General features: G+C 37.3%; 1 protein-coding gene across 11 annotated transcripts in view; it reads right to left on the reverse strand.

Moving 5' to 3' along the window:
• GOLGA4 (golgin A4) overlaps positions 1–17,832 on the reverse strand; it is a 128,099-nt gene that overhangs the window by 54,841 nt on the left and 55,426 nt on the right. For 10 of the 11 annotated variants that reach the window (XM_032409007.1, XM_032409010.1, XM_032409006.1 and 7 more), the window contains 5 exons: positions 14,219–14,317; positions 13,325–13,454; positions 12,014–12,201; positions 11,640–11,723; positions 9,136–9,283 (listed from right to left, as the gene is read on the reverse strand). In XM_032409007.1, the coding sequence (XP_032264898.1) occupies positions 9,136–9,283; positions 11,640–11,723; positions 12,014–12,201; positions 13,325–13,454; positions 14,219–14,317 (649 nt within the window). The remainder of the gene's footprint in view (positions 1–9,135; positions 9,284–11,639; positions 11,724–12,013; positions 12,202–13,324; positions 13,455–14,218; positions 14,318–17,832) is intronic. The other variant, XM_032409005.1, reaches the window with a different exon arrangement.

Below are 17,832 nucleotides of genomic sequence, written 5' to 3' on the forward strand. Positions count from 1 at the left end.
ACTAACAAGAAATTAGTTTCCTAATTTCTTAAAAATCAGTTTCCTAATTTCCTAGAAATAAGTCAAGTGATCAATTATGGGAGAGAAATTCTATAACAAGGTGCTTACTGCTCAGTTTGTGCTGAAGGTTTAAATCTGGGAAATAGAAAAATGGGAAAAGAAATGACAATCCTTTTTAATGGTTGGATGTCACCATCATCTTTTCGTTACTGTTATTATTCAGTATGTCAAATTGTATCTTAGGACTTTTAAGCACTTTACAGAAATCTCTTAGTTTGTAGTAGTTTTGATACTCTTCCAACAAAATTGAGTTTTAAATGAAAAACTTTTCTTGATTAAGCAAAATAAAACAAAACTGTATACAGGCAATACCAACTGACTTTTCCTCATTTTCATTCTTAAAATTCCGCAACCCAGTACAGGATAAAAATAGAGGCAGTGCTCTCACTTTTTGAAACAACAAAAAATCTATGTCACAAAGTTCCTATTGAGAAATAATTTTCTAATAAATAAGTGTTCTAGCCACACTCAGTAAATTTTAGAATACTCTCCTATATTATATTCTAATTTTAGTGTTTTGTCCACTTAATCATTTTCCTAAGTCACTTGATTTAATCCTCTCTCCCACTTTCTGCTACCATGTCAGAGAACCACATAATTTTATACCAGAAAGAAATCTTTTAATTCAACATTCTCATTCAAATGCAAGAAGTGAGGCATCCAGCTTTTCCCTTAGATGATAAATCAACTTGAATATATTAGCTTGATGCCAGAACTTTAAAATTATATTTAAGGAACACTCTTTACCTTGCGTTATTTTTAAAAACTCTAAGAATGCTGACATTGATCCAGCTCAATTGGGCAATAATGTATCTTACTAAACCAGAATTTCTGAAGCAATCAATTGCTGATGGCTTCTAACTCTCAACAAAATATAGCATGTTATATCTCTGACAGACACAGGAAACCTCCACTGCGTTCTATCTCCACCTTGCTTTATGGAAATGTTAAGTATCCGGGGCGGGGGGAGGGGAGGGGGGCATTAAAACACATTACATATATTGACATACAGAAAACATATTTCAAACTCATTCTGGATTCCACACTGTACCATGAATGAAGCCACTTCCTTACGGGAAGTCTGCCTCCAACAATGAGTCCCATTTCAATGTTGAGGGAGAATATACTGAGTTTACTTACCAACCAGAAATGTCTCACCCTCTGATCTTACAACCATCAGATACAGAAAAGTGCTGTCCATAGCTTGTAATGCTCTAAAGATAAATTTCCCACACTTTCCAAAATGAAACTATTCTAGGATTTTAATGTGAGTAAAGAAGTATGTTGTGAATGTCTACATAATTTATCTTCCAATTACCAACAAAGGATAAGTGAGTGGGGAGAAAGAAAGCGTGCATCAGCCACAGCTGACAAGTCCTCTGCCAACATGCAAGAGAGCGCAGGAAAATACAGTCACAACACACGACAACGGGAAAGCTAAGCACGAACTGCTGCCAAATCTTGCAAGAACACACTGTGTTCTTCCAAAGCAAAATTCAATGTATCTCAGGCACTTTTTATTAAAAAAACAAAACAAAACAAAAAAACTCTGAAAATATTCCTAGGCAAAAATTTAATAAACCTTAAGAATGGTCCTCTGTCAAAAGTAAAATGCAGGGGAGGCCTTTTATCGCTTTCCACTTCAGACGAGGTTCACTCACATCCATGGGGATTATAAAAATGGATAAATGCTCACTAGAAGAATTAAATGGGAAAGGTTGGCGATCTACAGCTCAATAATCCAACCATTCATTCATCAAACATTGACTGGATGTTTGCCATCTGCCAAGCATAAGCGAGGCACTGGGTAACATGAAGACAATTTTTCCAAAGGCAGTTGATGAAGTTAAAGGCGATGGGGAATAAACCTTAGGTAAAACTAGGAAGAATGTGATGTTTGCTTTTGCCACTTCACCACCTTTGCCTCTCCTCATCCTCAACATCCTTACCCATCGCAATAACAAATGCCAGAATTCTGAGATTCAGGGAGCATTACTGTTTTGTTGCACTATCCCGGAGTACACTTTACTATAAGGATAATAAGACCCATTTTTACTCCCTCTGCAGGAAATAAACATAGATGCAGAAGTGCAGAAAGGCTGCCAACCTGCAGATTAACTGCTGATCCTAAGAAGCTGATTAATGACATAAGAATGAATAAGTAAGCCAGTGCCCGTGTCTTCATCCCAGCAAAAAAACTGCTAAAGTGCATGTCATTAAACTAAAAACAAAAACACAGGTAGTACTACAAAATGAATGAAATGCAAATTAGCAGAGAAAGCAATAAAATGAATTTTGTTTATCAGAATTCCCACCCATCATCAAGGCTCTTTTGTGAATAAAAGCAAAAGTCTAGAGCAGCAGTTTTCAAAGTGTGGTCCAAAGATCCTAGGGTCCTGAGGCCCTTTCAGCGGGTCTATGAGGGCCTCTTTTTTCCAAATACATATATGCATAAGGGCAGATTTTCCTTATATATTTCAACCAAAATAACATATCACAACAGAATGAATACAGAAACAGGCATGAAAATCCACTATCTTCTATTAAACCAAACAATGAGATAAGCAAAAATGTAAAACAAGACCACTCTTTATACTAAATTTTGTTTTGGAAAATATAAGTAATTTTTATAAAAGTGTTTAGATTAATATGTAACAGGTTTATAGTTGTTATTTTTAAATGAATTAAAAACTTTATTCATTTCTTAGTTTTAATTTCTAATAGAGTAAATATCACTAAATGTAACCCATATAAACAAAAGCTCTTTGGAATCCTCAGTAACTCTTAACAGTGTAAAGAGGTCCCTGAGATCAAGAAGTTTGAAAACCACTTGTCTAGAGTTTACAAAAATGAAAATAATACTACCACCCAGTGGCACAAACCAGATAGTGCAATACTTGTATATAAATTGGGGTCTTCAGAAATTTAGTAGTTACACTTGCAATGGAAATCTACTTTTTAAGCCACTTTCTGAAATACATAACAAGATTCACTCTACAGATTGACCATGCTTTGACTTCTAAAAATTTCACAGATCTATCCAAATTTTCATGTAGTCCTTACATTAACCATGCAAATTTATCTATTAAATACCTTGAAAACATCAGGCTAATCTTAAAAGATATTAGGCTAAAGCTAAGTAAATTTAATTAAATTGAAAATATGATTCTGATAGTCAATGACACTGTAAGAGCGCCGTATGGTGACAGATGGGAGCTACACTTGTGCTGAGCACAGCATAACATATAGTCTTACCCAATCATTATGTTGTACACCTGAAACTAATGTGATATTGTGTGTCAACTTTACTCAAAAAAGAAAGAAAAAAAGAAAATATGATTCTGTAGCAAAGAAATGGGTTCCTAATGCTTTCCAGTAATAGTGACACTGCCAGGGACTTAAGTGCAGGATGACAATGATTATGTATGTATGTAGAAACATATCAAGTGGGGCGCCTGGGTGGCTCAGTTGGTTAAGCAACTGCCTTCGGCTCAGGTCATGATCCTGCAGTCCCTGGATCGAGTCCCGCATCGGGCTCCCTGCTCGGCAGGGAGTCTGCTTCTCCCTCTGACCCTCCCCCCTCTCATGTGCTCTCTCTCATTCTCTCTCTCTCAAATAAATAAATAAAATCTTTAAAAAAAAAAAAAAAAAGAAACATATCAAGTACTCGCAAATATATGGCTATTAAATAAACTACTTATAATGAATGAAAATCTAATTCCATTTAAAATAAGAAATTTTTCCATCAGGTATACATTTAGTGCCAAAATATGTACATACTACATATCTAACATGACAGACATAAATTCTACTTTGATTCATACTTTTTTGCCTGAGAAACATGGAATTTTCTTTATAAAGCTTACTCTAAGTACCCATGATAAGAAAAAAATAGCCCTTACCCCAGTCCTGTTCATACAAGGCTTGGGAAAGGCACCATGATTCACTTATTGGCATGTGTGGATGCACAAAAATAAGATGTATTGTGAGACTTAAGACTCCAAGAAAACCGTTACATAAATTATCAGCAACTAACAAAGCACTTAAATACACATCTGATTTTTGTTTATTATATAAATATGCATAAATCTTACATATTACTTAAACACATAAACTCTATTTAAGAGGGCCCTTCAAATGTCAAATAAACATATTCCACTGAATGTCTTTGCTATATCAGGCCTATACTATACAAATGAATAAAAAACTTATTTCCTGCACAAACACAGCATGGCAATAAAAAAGCAAAGAATGTTATGAGTTAATCTAAGTTTTTAAATGCAGCCAATCATAGAAAACACGTGACTTAGGCAAAGACAGGGTAAATGAAAGGGAAACAGGATTTACAAAAGATACTCTGGAAAGCACTCTGGAAACTTTCCTAATCCAAGTAGAATATTTTATTCACTTTGCATAAATTGTAGGCAAGAACATTTTATGGGGGGCAAGGGACTTAACACTGTGGTGTGGGTTTTTTCTAATAGCTATATTTAAATACCTAAAACTAACTTACAAAAAAAACTAGAAGTCTGTGGGCAAGAATTTATCCTGAGAAAAAATTCAAATATGGAATAAGCTGTATCACAGTGTTGTTACAGTTATTATTCATAATAGCAAAAATATAAAATTATCTAGATGATGATCAAGAGGAAAATGGTTAAGTGATGTACATGCATTCTGACACAGCCATTAAAATATGTTAGTACTTTAGCAACATGTAAAAGTGCTCAAAATAATGCTAAATGGAAAAAAAAAAAGGAGCATACAAAACTATATGTACAATAGGATTACAATAATATAAAAATAAGGACTGGAGGAAAAACTAAATGGAAGTGTATTGAAACAATAGTGATGTGCTTTCATTTTCTCTCTGTTCCAGTGTTTTTGCAATACATTGTATTAATAACTAGCCAGCTACCTCTACCTCCTACCCCACTTAAAACATACACATGCACACACAAAGAACAGCCAAAACCTAGGGCAAAATTTAGCAGCATTAATATTCTGCACTGTTGCACTGAACACTCTGTGTTGCACTGAAGAGATAATATTCTAGACTACTAATAATAATACCTAGCATCTAAAATATAGCATTATCCACTAAAGCTGAATCACCAGACTTCTCTAAGTTTAAAGTCTGGTTACTTGAAGATGTGGCCATCTGTTCTTAAGTGACACCTAGAAAGGAAAACTATCAACAATGGTAGTAAAATGCTTCTAACAAATATATTTGGTTTTGGTTTTCTTTACCCACTAAAATAAATAATTCTAACAAAACAAGAGTGCTATACTGTCGTGCTTCAAAAACCATGCCCAACAGTTCTCTAGAGAGTAAATAAGTACTACATGTTGGTACAGTGTATATTGTAAAGTGGGCATGTCACCGTATTTCACATAGTTTCCATCTTTTTAGGGCAGAACTGTTCTTTTTAAAATCAGAGACATTTAGATTTCTGTGTCCTCCAACATATGGGAGGCATCACACTTATTTAGAAAAACCATGAGAACCAGCGCAATAGATTGTTTTCCAAGAAAAGTGGTGGGAAGTAGTGGGAAATGTACTTGAGCTGATTTTTACCGCCAGAATAGGTGAGCCAAAAAAATAAGTTGTCTACTGATAGCCACACGTCAAGAATTACTAAATATATCAGGGTTAAATTTTTACAGTTGAAAATTAATTAGGAGAGTTTATATTCTTTCATAATCGTTTTATGTAGACAAATTTACTTTTAAAAATCCTTAACAACCACAAGCTTTAATGATGTTAATGCTGTCAATGCTTCTTTCTCATGGCCAGCTCTTATATGTTTAGTCTTTGAATTTTAAATTCAAGAAAGAGAAAGACAAATATTTCATAGAGGAATAGAATTCTCCAAGAGCCAGATTATGTTCACAGACTACGGAAACTCTACTTCCTTTACATAAAAAGACCTTTTCCTACTTTGAGCACTAAATTGGAATTTTTCTGTCAACTGGCATACGCATTTTATATTTGAATTAAACATTTTATACTTCAGGAGTTCTGTTCAGACTTAACTACGATCATTAGATGAAATGCAGTTGTTGTGCAAGACCAGTTTTCATTATAGATTTAAAAGGCAGTATCTTCACTGTAGAATGAGTCTGTTATAACTTTCTGTTACGGTCCAATAATTAGGACTACAAATATAATTCTTAAAATATCTATAAAGGCACGTACAACCATGTGATCCAAAGACTTTCCAAAGTTAATGTCTTTATTAAATAACTAAATCATACTTCTCTCTTTAAGTATTTATTAATTTTTGATATTTTTATGCTACTATTAACAGGAAAGTTTCCCAACCTATAAGCTTTGAAATATTTACAAAAATATGGTTTTATGAAAATACCATTTAAAGACAAAATACAATCATGTTCTGGAGAAGCAAGAGAAGGAAGGCTGTACTAACTAATGAAATGACTAAAATGGGAGCCTGGGAAATGTTTAACCTACATGTGAATTAACTGTGTATTCTGTCTACCTTTTTGTCACTCACCTCTTTCAACTTGATATTGGGTCATGGATTTCTACCTCCTCACAAGCTACACTCCAATTTTAAAGAAAATTTAATCCCCTAACCAACATTATTTTCTCTTGACTGGCTACATTAGTTAACAAAAGCAGCCCTAAAAATGGAAAAGCTTGATATGAGAAGCTGAGACCATGCATTAGGTTTCCTATTCCCTGAAAGCAAATCTGTTCAACAATGCCTCACACCTCTCAAACTGCTTCAGGTAATTCCTCAGAGATTATATTCTGAGAGTTGCTGTCAATTAATGCTCTTTGGAGGGAAATTTTCTTGGGTTTACTGGGAACAAATTCATTAACTAAATTCCCCAACCACTTATTAATAAAACAACTGCAAAGAGATTCTATGAGCACATTTGGTATCAACCAACTAGCTCTCTCATCCAGACCCATGTCCCATCTTAAACCTTACAATCTGGTTTCTAAAATCATTTCTCAAACTGCACCTGGGGAATCAAATCCTCACCAAAGTCGAAGACCTTTTTTAAAGTCTTCAACCTACCTCTCCCACTTCTGGAAATGCCTCTTATATTCTCCCCAAAGCATAACTACCCACAATTCCTCTGACTTCTTGGGTAACTTTTTTTCCCCTCATTTATTTCTCTCTGCCAAACTCAAGATCTCTATGGTTAAGAGCACAGACTCTGGACTCAAAATGCCCAGACTGAAGTCCTGACTATACACTTACTCTCTCTGCATGAACGTAGGCAAGCTACTTAACTTCCACATTCTTGGGTTTTCCTATTTGTAATAACAGTCCCTATTTCAAAGAAACTGAGAGGATTAAATACAAGCACACACACAAGTGAATACAAGTAAAGCATTTATAACAGAGGCTTGCATAAGAAAACTAACTAAATGCTGGCTCTTAGTGGCCGTGGCAACGCGGCACATGCACGCTCATAGGTACTAGCAGCTGCTACCGCTACCACTGTAAGACTTAATCTTCTGGAGAAATCAGCCGCTCCCACAGATTTAATCACAGGCTTCCACCTTAGGCTACTGACTCCTTTAAAAAGCTCTAGTTTCTTTTCCACATTCTTAGAAGACAATTTCATTTGGAAAGCTCATGATCGACAAAATTCAAAGTATCTAAGCAAACTCATCACTTCACTCCATTCCTCAAATTCCCCATTTAGATTTCCTGTTCTGACTTCTCACTATTCATTCAATCTCCTAAGCTTAAAACCTTGGAGTCATCTTAGACTTCTACTATTCTTCTGCCCCTGCAAGTTGATCAGACACCAAGTTCTGCAGATGCTACTCTTCCTCTCTTTCCTAGATTCATCCCAGCCAAGGCAGCTGGAGCTCTCAGTCCCTCACACCCAGATTTCTGCCTTTGCTTGTAGGTCTGACTTCCCACTTCATTTTTTTTCTACGTAAAACACTAGCTTCCATCACAGTATGCTTTCTTATTACTGGTTTCCTGTTGCCTTGTACACCAAAGTCTAAGCTCAATGACTCACCTTTTAAGATTTTAACAGTTCTTTCAGATCCACCTTTATTTCCCACTTGAGCAAGAACTGTTTGCAGCTGATTAATACATCCACTCTAGTCATTGTGCCTGCGATGCCCTTGTAGTAACTGGAATGTATGCTGCCCCCACCTCTCTGCTTAGGCCCATTCTATTCATTCCTCTAGGCCCAACTCGAAACTCACACCCTAGGGGCACCTGGGTGGCTCAGTCGTTAAGCGTCTGCCTTCGGCTCAGGTCATGATCCCAGGGTCCTGGGATTGAGCCCCACATTGGGCTCCCTGCCCAGCAGGAAGCCTGCTTCTCCCTCCCACTCCCCCTGCTTGTGTTCCCTCTCTTGCTCTCTCTCTCTGTCAAATAAATAAATAAAATCTTTAAAACAAAAAACAAAAAAACCTCACACCCTCACTAACCTGAAATGCTCCTTCACTCTGGTCTCTCCTCTCTTTCCCAGCATTACTCAGTATCATACCTTGTAGAACACTATGCTGGTCTCCACAGTTTCACAGCCTAGCATTTATTATGTCAAAACATAATTCTGTTATGTTAAAAGGCTTATCTTATACTTTCTTTATCTTATATTTTTTGTTTACCCTTTTGTTTACCCTAGAGCATCTATTTACAAGGTAGCATTTATTTAATATATACTATGCTGTGCCTACTTGGGGAGTTCCAAAAGTGTAAACCTGAATTTTGATACTCCAAGGCAGTAGTCAGCAAACATTTTTATAACGGGCCAAATGGTAAATATTTTTGTCTTTGCAGGCTACGTATGGTCTCTGTCACATATTCTTCTTCTTTTTTTCAACTACATAAAAATGTAAAAAGCATTCTAAGCTTGAGAGTCCTATAAATAGGCCGTGCATGGGCTGGATTTCACCCATAGGCCATGGTTTACCAGCCCCTGCCCCCTCCCAGAAACAGTTCAGTATCTTATACAGAATCTCTGTACCCGTATCAATATTTAACTAATTTTTCTAAATGTTGGTTGGTCAGCACTTTACATGACTTTTGAGTTCTAACATAAAACAAATAACCGCTGAGTTCTTACCAGCTCTTTCAGACTTTTCTTTCTGTTCCCGTAACTCCTCTCCCTGGGCAGTCATCTGTTTGATGCGACTACGGAGTTGAGCAATTTCTTCTTCTTTTATTTCCAGAGTTTCGTGCATCTGACGTTTTGTCTCTGCTATTACCATTCCCTAAACAGAAGTGCAGACACTGAAGTGTTTACATAACAAAACTGCATCATCAACAGCACATATCAAACTTACTTAAAAGGCAGAAAACATAGTATTTCTTACTACGTACAGCATAAGAATTATTTTAGTATTTCACAAACTGAAGTCTGTGTTCAGTATAGAGTCTGCACTCTATACTATACTACATAATATAACAACTCTGGTTACCTGGCAGACCAGGGTTATTTGTTAATATAAAAAATTATTTTGGGGTGCCTGGGTGGCTCAGTCGTTAAGCGTCTGCCTTCGGCTCAGGTCATGATCCCAGGGTCCTGGGATCGAGCCCCACATCGGGCTCCCTGCTCCGCGGGAGGCCTGCTTCTCTCCCTCTCCCACTCACCCTGCTTGTGTTCCCTCTCTCGCTGTGTCTCTCTCTAATAAATAAATAAAATCTTAAAAAAAAAAAAAAAAAAAAATTATTTTAATAATAAGTTTAGTCTTTTGAGTATTAAAAACACATTTTAATTAAAAATGTTACTTTATAATCTTTCTATAAATGTTTGCTATAATTTTCCCTATCTTAGTAAACAGTTTATAATGAACAAAATATAGCCTTTTGTACTTGGCTCAGGGCCACCATGAACTATGTTACTGATCTGTGCTGGAACATGGGGAGAGCCTCAGAGGCTACTGAGGGTAGACGGTTACGCTGCCACAAAGATGGGCCAAGCCTGTGGTACAGATCTACCTGCTTTTTCTTGTTTCTCTTGTGACAGTCTCTGGTCCCACTGCCATTCCTCACTACTGTCAGTGAGGCGCCCCCACTCCTCCAATTTGCTAACTGCTACTGTCTGCAAACTGTCTGCTACCTGCTACTGCTTCCCACTCTCTGGATAATCTACACATAAAATGAAGGTCACTAGGGGGAAAATATTATATCCCGAATCAGTCATTTGTGACTAACAAAAAACAGGGTGGTTCAACTTGTCTCTTGAAAAATAAGATTTTGTGACAGCTATTTTATGGTCTTAAGAAGATTATTACTTTACTTGCAGGGTTTGTCAAACCTTGGTTTAGGGTTTGACTCTTCCAGATGGCTCGTATCAATGGACAGATAAAAACCAGGTAAGTGGGGATTACACAAAATTTCAAAACAAGATCGCTGGCCTTCAGTTTCTTCAAAAACCAAATAACAATGGAGAAAAAGAGACACAGAGAGAGAGAGGCAATGGAACCTATAGATTAAAAGAAGTCTTAAGAGTCATATCAACCAATTACAGTGAAAGAAACTTACTTAGATCGTGATTCATAAAAATGGAAAAAAGGTATGAGACAAAAGGCAAATTTGAAACTGACTAGTTGATGGTATTAAGGAATTACTAAATTTTTGGATGTGATCATGATAATACATTGTTACATTTTTATAAAAATAAAGAGTCCTTTATTTTAAAACTACATCAAAATACTTATGTAAGAAATTGTGAGATTTCTTGAATTTGCTCGACAACAAAGTAAATTCTGGGTTGAGGATAGATAATAAAGGCTGGGCATGTACAGATAAAACAACATTAGCCTTGAAGCTGGGTGGTGGGTTCACTTTTTTTAAGTGGGCCTTCACGAAGTGTGCGGAGTAGAATCTAGCAAAACGACATCACAGAATGCAAAGACTGCTAATACGTTTCAAAAGCAGAACAGCTCTGACATGTTCTTAATTGCACGGCCACTTAAAATACGGTAGCGGTAAAGTGGCATACTGAAGAAAACGTTGGACACTATGAACCAACTGGGAGCTGCTTTAGAAAAAGAACCCAAGAACTTGGGGCTGAAAGACAGCGCAAAAGCATCTGCCCATGAATTTTCAGTTGCCTCTGCTGCCATCACCACAGCTGCTGTTCTACCGCTACACTGCCAATCTCACCTGAAAGGAATCCCAAAATTCATCTGCAGAAACTTCTGTTTACGCTAATATATATACTACCACTTCTTCACTTTAGGCAGTGTATCTGAGAGATTCGTCTGTTTCCGCTGAAGACAGTACGTAATATCATTCACATTTAGTAATGCCTTAACTATAAAAAATCCAACTTTTCTCTGAAAAATAGGTAGGTCCTGTAAACAGATTTCTTTTGCAATAGCTATTCTAATCTCTGAATCAAAATGCTGACTGGGATCAAAAAATCACAGAGAATCAGCTTCACATGATACACAACTAATGCTAACCGTTATTTAAATTTCAAACTTACAACAAAAAGATTTTTCATGGAAGCAAGCTACAAATAACTTTGGAAAGCATAAGGCTGAATGCTTCTAACTGCTTCCAAAAGGGAATGCTGGGGCCCCCTGACAAATTTTAGTATCATAAGGTTTATTGGTTTACCTTATCTTGTTCAAGCTGTTCAATTAAGTTCTTTGCATCACGCAACTGAGTGATAAGTTTAGTCTTCTCAGCCATATGAAGCTCCTAAAAAAATTTTAAAAATTCATTTCCATCTCTAATAAAGCTTCTGCTCATATGAGAACTCTAAACATTCTATCGAATTTGGATATTTCTCAGTCCAGTAAGAGCCAAGTATACAGGACGTCTGAAAAGGATGGTGCAAGTGCTCTGAAGCCCAGGGCGCGTGGGAGTTGTCTCCGTGCCTTCTACGGAGGGAGGGGAAGGCTCTGCAGAGGAGGGAGGTGCAGGCCACGCTGGGACCTGTGGATCTGGCTTCACAGGGTTACATAAACCAAATTCATTTGCTCTTTTACCTTCATCTTTTCTAGCTCTTGAAGCCTTTCATCTAGTTGTTCTTGCAGGGCTTCTTTTTCACTGGTTAATAGGGCACACTGTTCCTTATGTGACTGAATGGTTTCCTTACAACGCTGCAGGAGATTCTCTTGCCGCTTAACTCTCTGCTGAAGCACCTCCAGTGTTTTAGCAGAAGCTCCATCTACCACTATCAACAATAAAGCAGCACAGGCAGGGGTGGTCAGTAAAGAATAGAAGGGCTCCCTGGGAACAGTTACTCTGTTAGTACACAGGGGTGTATTCTCACCCCAATGCTCTGAGCCAGACGGAGAAGGGAGGAGTACCCTTCCCAACCTCGACTCTCACTATCTGTATGATCCGTATCCCAAGAAGCTGAGGAGCACAGTCACCTCCCTAGGGTTCAGCCCCAGCCCAAATGGCACAAAACACTCAGTAGTCAACTAACATTAACTGAATTCACCCTCCTTAAAAGACAGTTTGATGACCATCTTTTGTTATTCAAAAGTGCCCTCTGTGTCCTGGCTCCCATCCCTAAAAGATTAATAAAGAATTTTTTTCCAATGCATTCTAATCTGTCCCTGAGAGGAGTTCTGGTTAAGTACAGCTTTCTACATTCTCCATACATTTATGAGTTAAGTTTTCATATCCCAAGGGAATCTCAGGACCCTTTATAGCCTGGCGTTGCTCAGACAGCTGCTCAGCACCTTGCTCTGGCTCTGGCTGGACTAAAAGTTTACCATAAATGTCTTTGAGAGAAAGAGCCAGTAAATAAAAAGTGGGAATTTTACTGAATATGTACCTTAAAGCCTCAAAGAATATGGAGGGCTATAACTGGATTTTGAGACAAAATTTAACTATTTCTTCCTTTCTAATTAGGAACCAAATAATAGAATATAGATATCTTTGAATGTAGAAGTATGTAAGCAATATTACTTTAAAACTAAAATAGCCAAACAATGAAAATAGCAAATTCATTCATCTTAAACAGAACTGACCTGTTTATATGAAATCTAGCTACTGTATCAATAAAACAGTGTAATATAATGAACTTTAGTATATGTGCTGCTGAAGAGAACACTAGAATGAATTTTAGTTACAACGAAAACGTGGTGCTACACACAGACTTTCAAGTCTTAAAACAATTACTTAGCTTTGTTCTCCTGAAGAACAATAACAAGCAAAGAAACAAAACAACAGAAACTCTTGCATCTTCCTGGAGGACACTTCTACCTCAGCCCACATCATGCCCTGGAAACTGTCAACATCCTCCTCTAGCTTTTAAATTACCCTTTCGATAAGATGAAGCTTACCTACTGGCTCTATATCACCGTCTGTGTTCTCTTTAGAGACACCTTCAGCCTGTGGTTCCATCTGAGGGAATGGTTTCGGTAAATCAACATTCATCGGACCATTTCGTAACCGCTGTTTCAGCAGAGAAACCTAAAAAAGAAAGATGCCTTAGGAAAAAAAAAAAATGAGGGGCACCTGGGTAGTTCAGCTGGTTAAGTGTCTGACTCTTGGTTTTGGCTCAGATCATGATCTCAGGGTTGTGAGACTAAACCCTGCCTTCTGGCTCTGTGCTGGGTATGGAGCCTGCTTAAGATTCTCCCTCTCTGTGCGGAATCCCCCAACTCTCACTCTAAAAAAGAGAGAGAGAGGGAGAGAGAGAAAGAAAGTACACAATAGTACTTTAAAACACAGAGTGGGGGGCGCCCGGGTGGCTCAGTCGTTAAGCGTCTGCCTTCGGCTCAGGTCATGACCCCAGAGTCCTGGGATTGAGCCCTGCATCGGGCTCCCTGCTCGGCGGGAAGCCTGCTTCTCCCTCTCCCGCTCCCCCTACTTGTGTTCCCTCTCTCACTGTGTCTCTCTCTGTCAAATAAATAAAGTCTTAAAAAAAATAAATAAAATAAAACACAGAGGGGACAGAGTAAAAGATACTCTTTATCATTATACTGGGAGGAAAAATCAAAATAAAGTATTTACTCCCAATGAAGCTGATTTTTATATTTGCTATTTTCAATGATATCATAGTTAGCCAAAAGACAAAATACATTAAAAAAAATATACTGAAAAACAACTAAGAAAAAGCAAGAGTTTTAAAAATAGGTCATTTTATAACATCTGGAACCTATGAGATATCCCATCAAATCCCCTTTAATTCTTCTTTATCTAAAAATTCCACTCTTTTTCTTTTACTCTTTTACCTGAGTCTGGAGAACACTGATATGCTGATCTTTTTCCTCTAAAGATGCATCAAACTCCTCTTGTAGATGCTTTTTTGCTTGCTGATCCATTTGGAGCTCCTAAAACATAAAAGGTTTTGTAAGTAGTTTTCAATAAAAAACAAAAAAAATACAAACTTGAAGTTTTCAAAGTTTAAAAACATGATCAATCCAGATTTGCATTTTTCTTAAGATGAGGTATCAGCACAATAATTAGAGAAGAATCAGCAGGTAAAACATTGGTATTTATCCCAGTGGATAATTTTGTTCCTTAAAAAATATGAGATCCAAGAAAATAAAGTATATTTTTAGAGCTGTAATGACTGCTCTGTAATGATAATGTGGAGAGGATAAAACAATTAATTAAGATAAAAAAAACTTTATCCTACTTTAAGACATATTACTACTTGTGCTACCTTATATGCACTGGATCTAAAACTACATTGTTTTATACCAAACAGATAGCCATAGCCAATAGAACTTTCCTCCTCCCAATACACAACAGCAGTCAATAGCCAAAGTCAGAAGATTCCTCATTTGTAAAATGAAAAGGTTGAACTAGCTGATTACCAACCAGAAAAATTCCAAGTTCCTGAAATTATTTAGAATGCTACTCTCTTTAGATCATTAATGAGGTTTCCTCACTAAATCCAATGATCTTGACCTCTCTATTACACTAGTCACCAATAATTCCCTCCTTGGTTGAGGTACCCGCTCTCTGCGGCTTCAGGCTCCTGTCTACACTTGTATCTCTTAATTTCCTCTACCTGCCTTACGGATTCTATGGGCATCTATCCCCCTGGACTCAGTTTGCATCCTCGGTCCTTCTTCCTTACATTTACTCCATTAGAATCCTAGAGAGTAACATCTGGAACATAGGAAATATCCCATCAAAACCCCTCTATTTTTCTAGGATTCCTACTTTTCTAATTCCCTGAGCTCAAAATATTCAGTCACATTTTACCTAACTTTGTCAATCCCTGCGTATAATCAAATTCTTGTATTACTTTTTCTACAATGTTTAAGTCCTATCTTTTCCACATCCATAACCATAGTCCAGATCTTTATAATTTCAATGACTAATTTCCTTCAGTAGCCTTCTAGAGAGAATTCTTACCCCAAGTCTTCCTCTGGTTTAATCCATCCCTTACACATTTGCTAGAAAATTTTCCTCAAACAATATTTTCAAGGACTTACAAGCAACGCCTTCCTTTTGCATTGTTTCAAATTTACTAACTCTCAAAACACTGAAGCACTAACTGTACTCTATTCTCCCCCACACCTACACTGCCCTAAGATCCCATTTGCACTGTGCCTCTCACTAAAGACTCCTGGCTTGACTCCTCCCATAGCAGTAGTCTCCAAATGCCAGTCTTTGAATCAGGACAGGTCCACAATGAAGTCTTCACTGACCCATGGTGAAATAACAAACAGAAAAGCGACAGAGAGAGTTTTTCTTTCATTTCAACAACTGTCCTTTACTCTGAGAATATGTCCTTCCTAATCTTTTTTGATATTAAAAAAAATCTTTCAGGGCGCCTACCTGGCTCAGTTAGAAAACCATGTGAATCTTGATCCCGGGGTCCTGAGATGGGTGTAGAAATTACTTAAAAATTAAAAAAAAAAAAAAAAAAAGGAAAGAAAAAGCTTTCTTTCATGAAATAATGACAATAAAAGAATTTGGTTTCTTCTTTTCAACATCCTTACTTGAAAAAATAAAAGTTTGCAGCTCTGGGGAGGCTGGGTAGCTCAGCTGGTTGAGCATCAGGCTCTTGGTTTCAGCTCAGTTAAGTGGCCAGTTGGCTTGAGATTCTCTCTCTCCCTCTGCCCCTCTCCCACATGTGCACACACTCTCTCGGGCTCTCTCTCAAATAAATAAATAAATCTTTAAAAGAAAGTTTGCAGGTCTATGACAATTCTCCTTTCCCCCATATCTGGGAGGAATTGGAAGGTAGTTTTTCAGTCCATGAAATCCAAAAGTCTGGAAAGCACTGTCTTCCATGACTTTGCACAGGCCAATTCTTTAGTATGAAACAGTTGCACATCTCCTTAATAGTAATGCGGTCCTTTACTTTCCTTAAAATTCATTTTTTCCAAATAATTTTCTACATCCTACCATACTAGACTCTGTTACATGCCATCCCTAACAGCCAATAAAAATTCCTCAATTTATATGATGGTTTTCAGGTTTTAAACGTTTTCATCTCCCCATGTAGATAAGAAGTCCTTGGATACAATGGCAGCATCTTTAATCTTATCTTCTTCTCCCTCCCCCTGCTACCTTACCCTATTCTACCAAAAAGCACTCCATAAACAGTAAAGACTACAAAGAAACTTAAGAACTGTCTACTTAGGGGCACCTGGGTGGCTCAGTTGTTAAGCGTCTGCCTTCGGCTCAGGTCATGATCCCAGGGTCCTGGGATGGAGCCCCACATTGGGCTCCCTGCTCCACAGGAAGCCTGCTTCTCCCTCTCCCACTACCCCTACTTGTGTTCCCTCTCTCACTGTGTCTCTGTCAAATAAATAAATAAAATCTTAAAAAAAAAAAAAAAGAACTGTCTACTTATATCCCAACTAATTAACTGTTTAACTATTTTTTATCTCAGCCCTATGCTACCCATTATGTTTGGATGTGTTTCAAGCTGCAAAAAATGAACCCTCCCTCCCTGAAGTTAGCTTTGAGAACAGCAGTTGCTCGTAGCGAGCTGCATCTGGGTGAGCCTAGAAAAAGAACACACCATGCACAGACAGAAGGACAGAGAAAGGAGGAAATATCTAAAACAATGTCTTCATTTATTCCCCACTTAACTGGCCTTAAAAGGAAATCAGAGAACCCCCCATCTACTTGGATGAGCTCATAATTTTCATAGCTTCTCATAGTATGATATTCCTATTTATTATCTGTTGATGTTAAGATTCAAAATCAGGCGAAGAAAATTACAGGGTATCTGTTGGGGTATGTTTTTGCTTACCTTTTTACTTCTTTATCTGATTCATTAACAAATCTCTAATATGCTAGAAATTGACATAAGACATAATATTTGCCTATACAGAACTGTTGTTTTGTTTTATTCCCCAGAAAATATTAGGAGAGATGTTCATGGATTCTACTCATGCATATACTCCTAACAACATGAGGAATATATAAAATACTAAGGACTATTTTCTGAAAAAAATTTTTTTTTCTTTTTACTGCCCACAGTATTTGTTAGTTGTTTACTTATAAAGGGAAACTATTCCATAACCCAAACAGGTCAGTGACAAACTTCCATGGAACTCAACCCAAAGAAATTCTTTACATTCCAAAATTATTTTATACCCTGAGCGATACCAGCCTTCTTCATCTCCTCAAACTCTTTCATGGAATTATAATTTCTGTAGAAATCTGCATATGCCTTCTTTCTTGGTTCGGCCACAGCAAACTTATAGAAAGCTGCAACCCCCAGGGATACAGTGAATGCTCCAACAATATGAAATTACAGACATTTGGCCAGAAGGCCTCACATCTGAGGTTTTGTCAGAGCACTGGAAGTCATGGTAGTTACTCTCCTCAACACCAACCTCAAACCCAACATCTTTCCTGATACCTTTCCTGA

Source organism: Phoca vitulina, unplaced genomic scaffold, assembly GCF_004348235.1.
Source record: "Phoca vitulina isolate PV1807 unplaced genomic scaffold, GSC_HSeal_1.0 scaffold10, whole genome shotgun sequence".
Classification (NCBI taxonomy): Eukaryota; Metazoa; Chordata; class Mammalia; order Carnivora; family Phocidae; genus Phoca; species Phoca vitulina.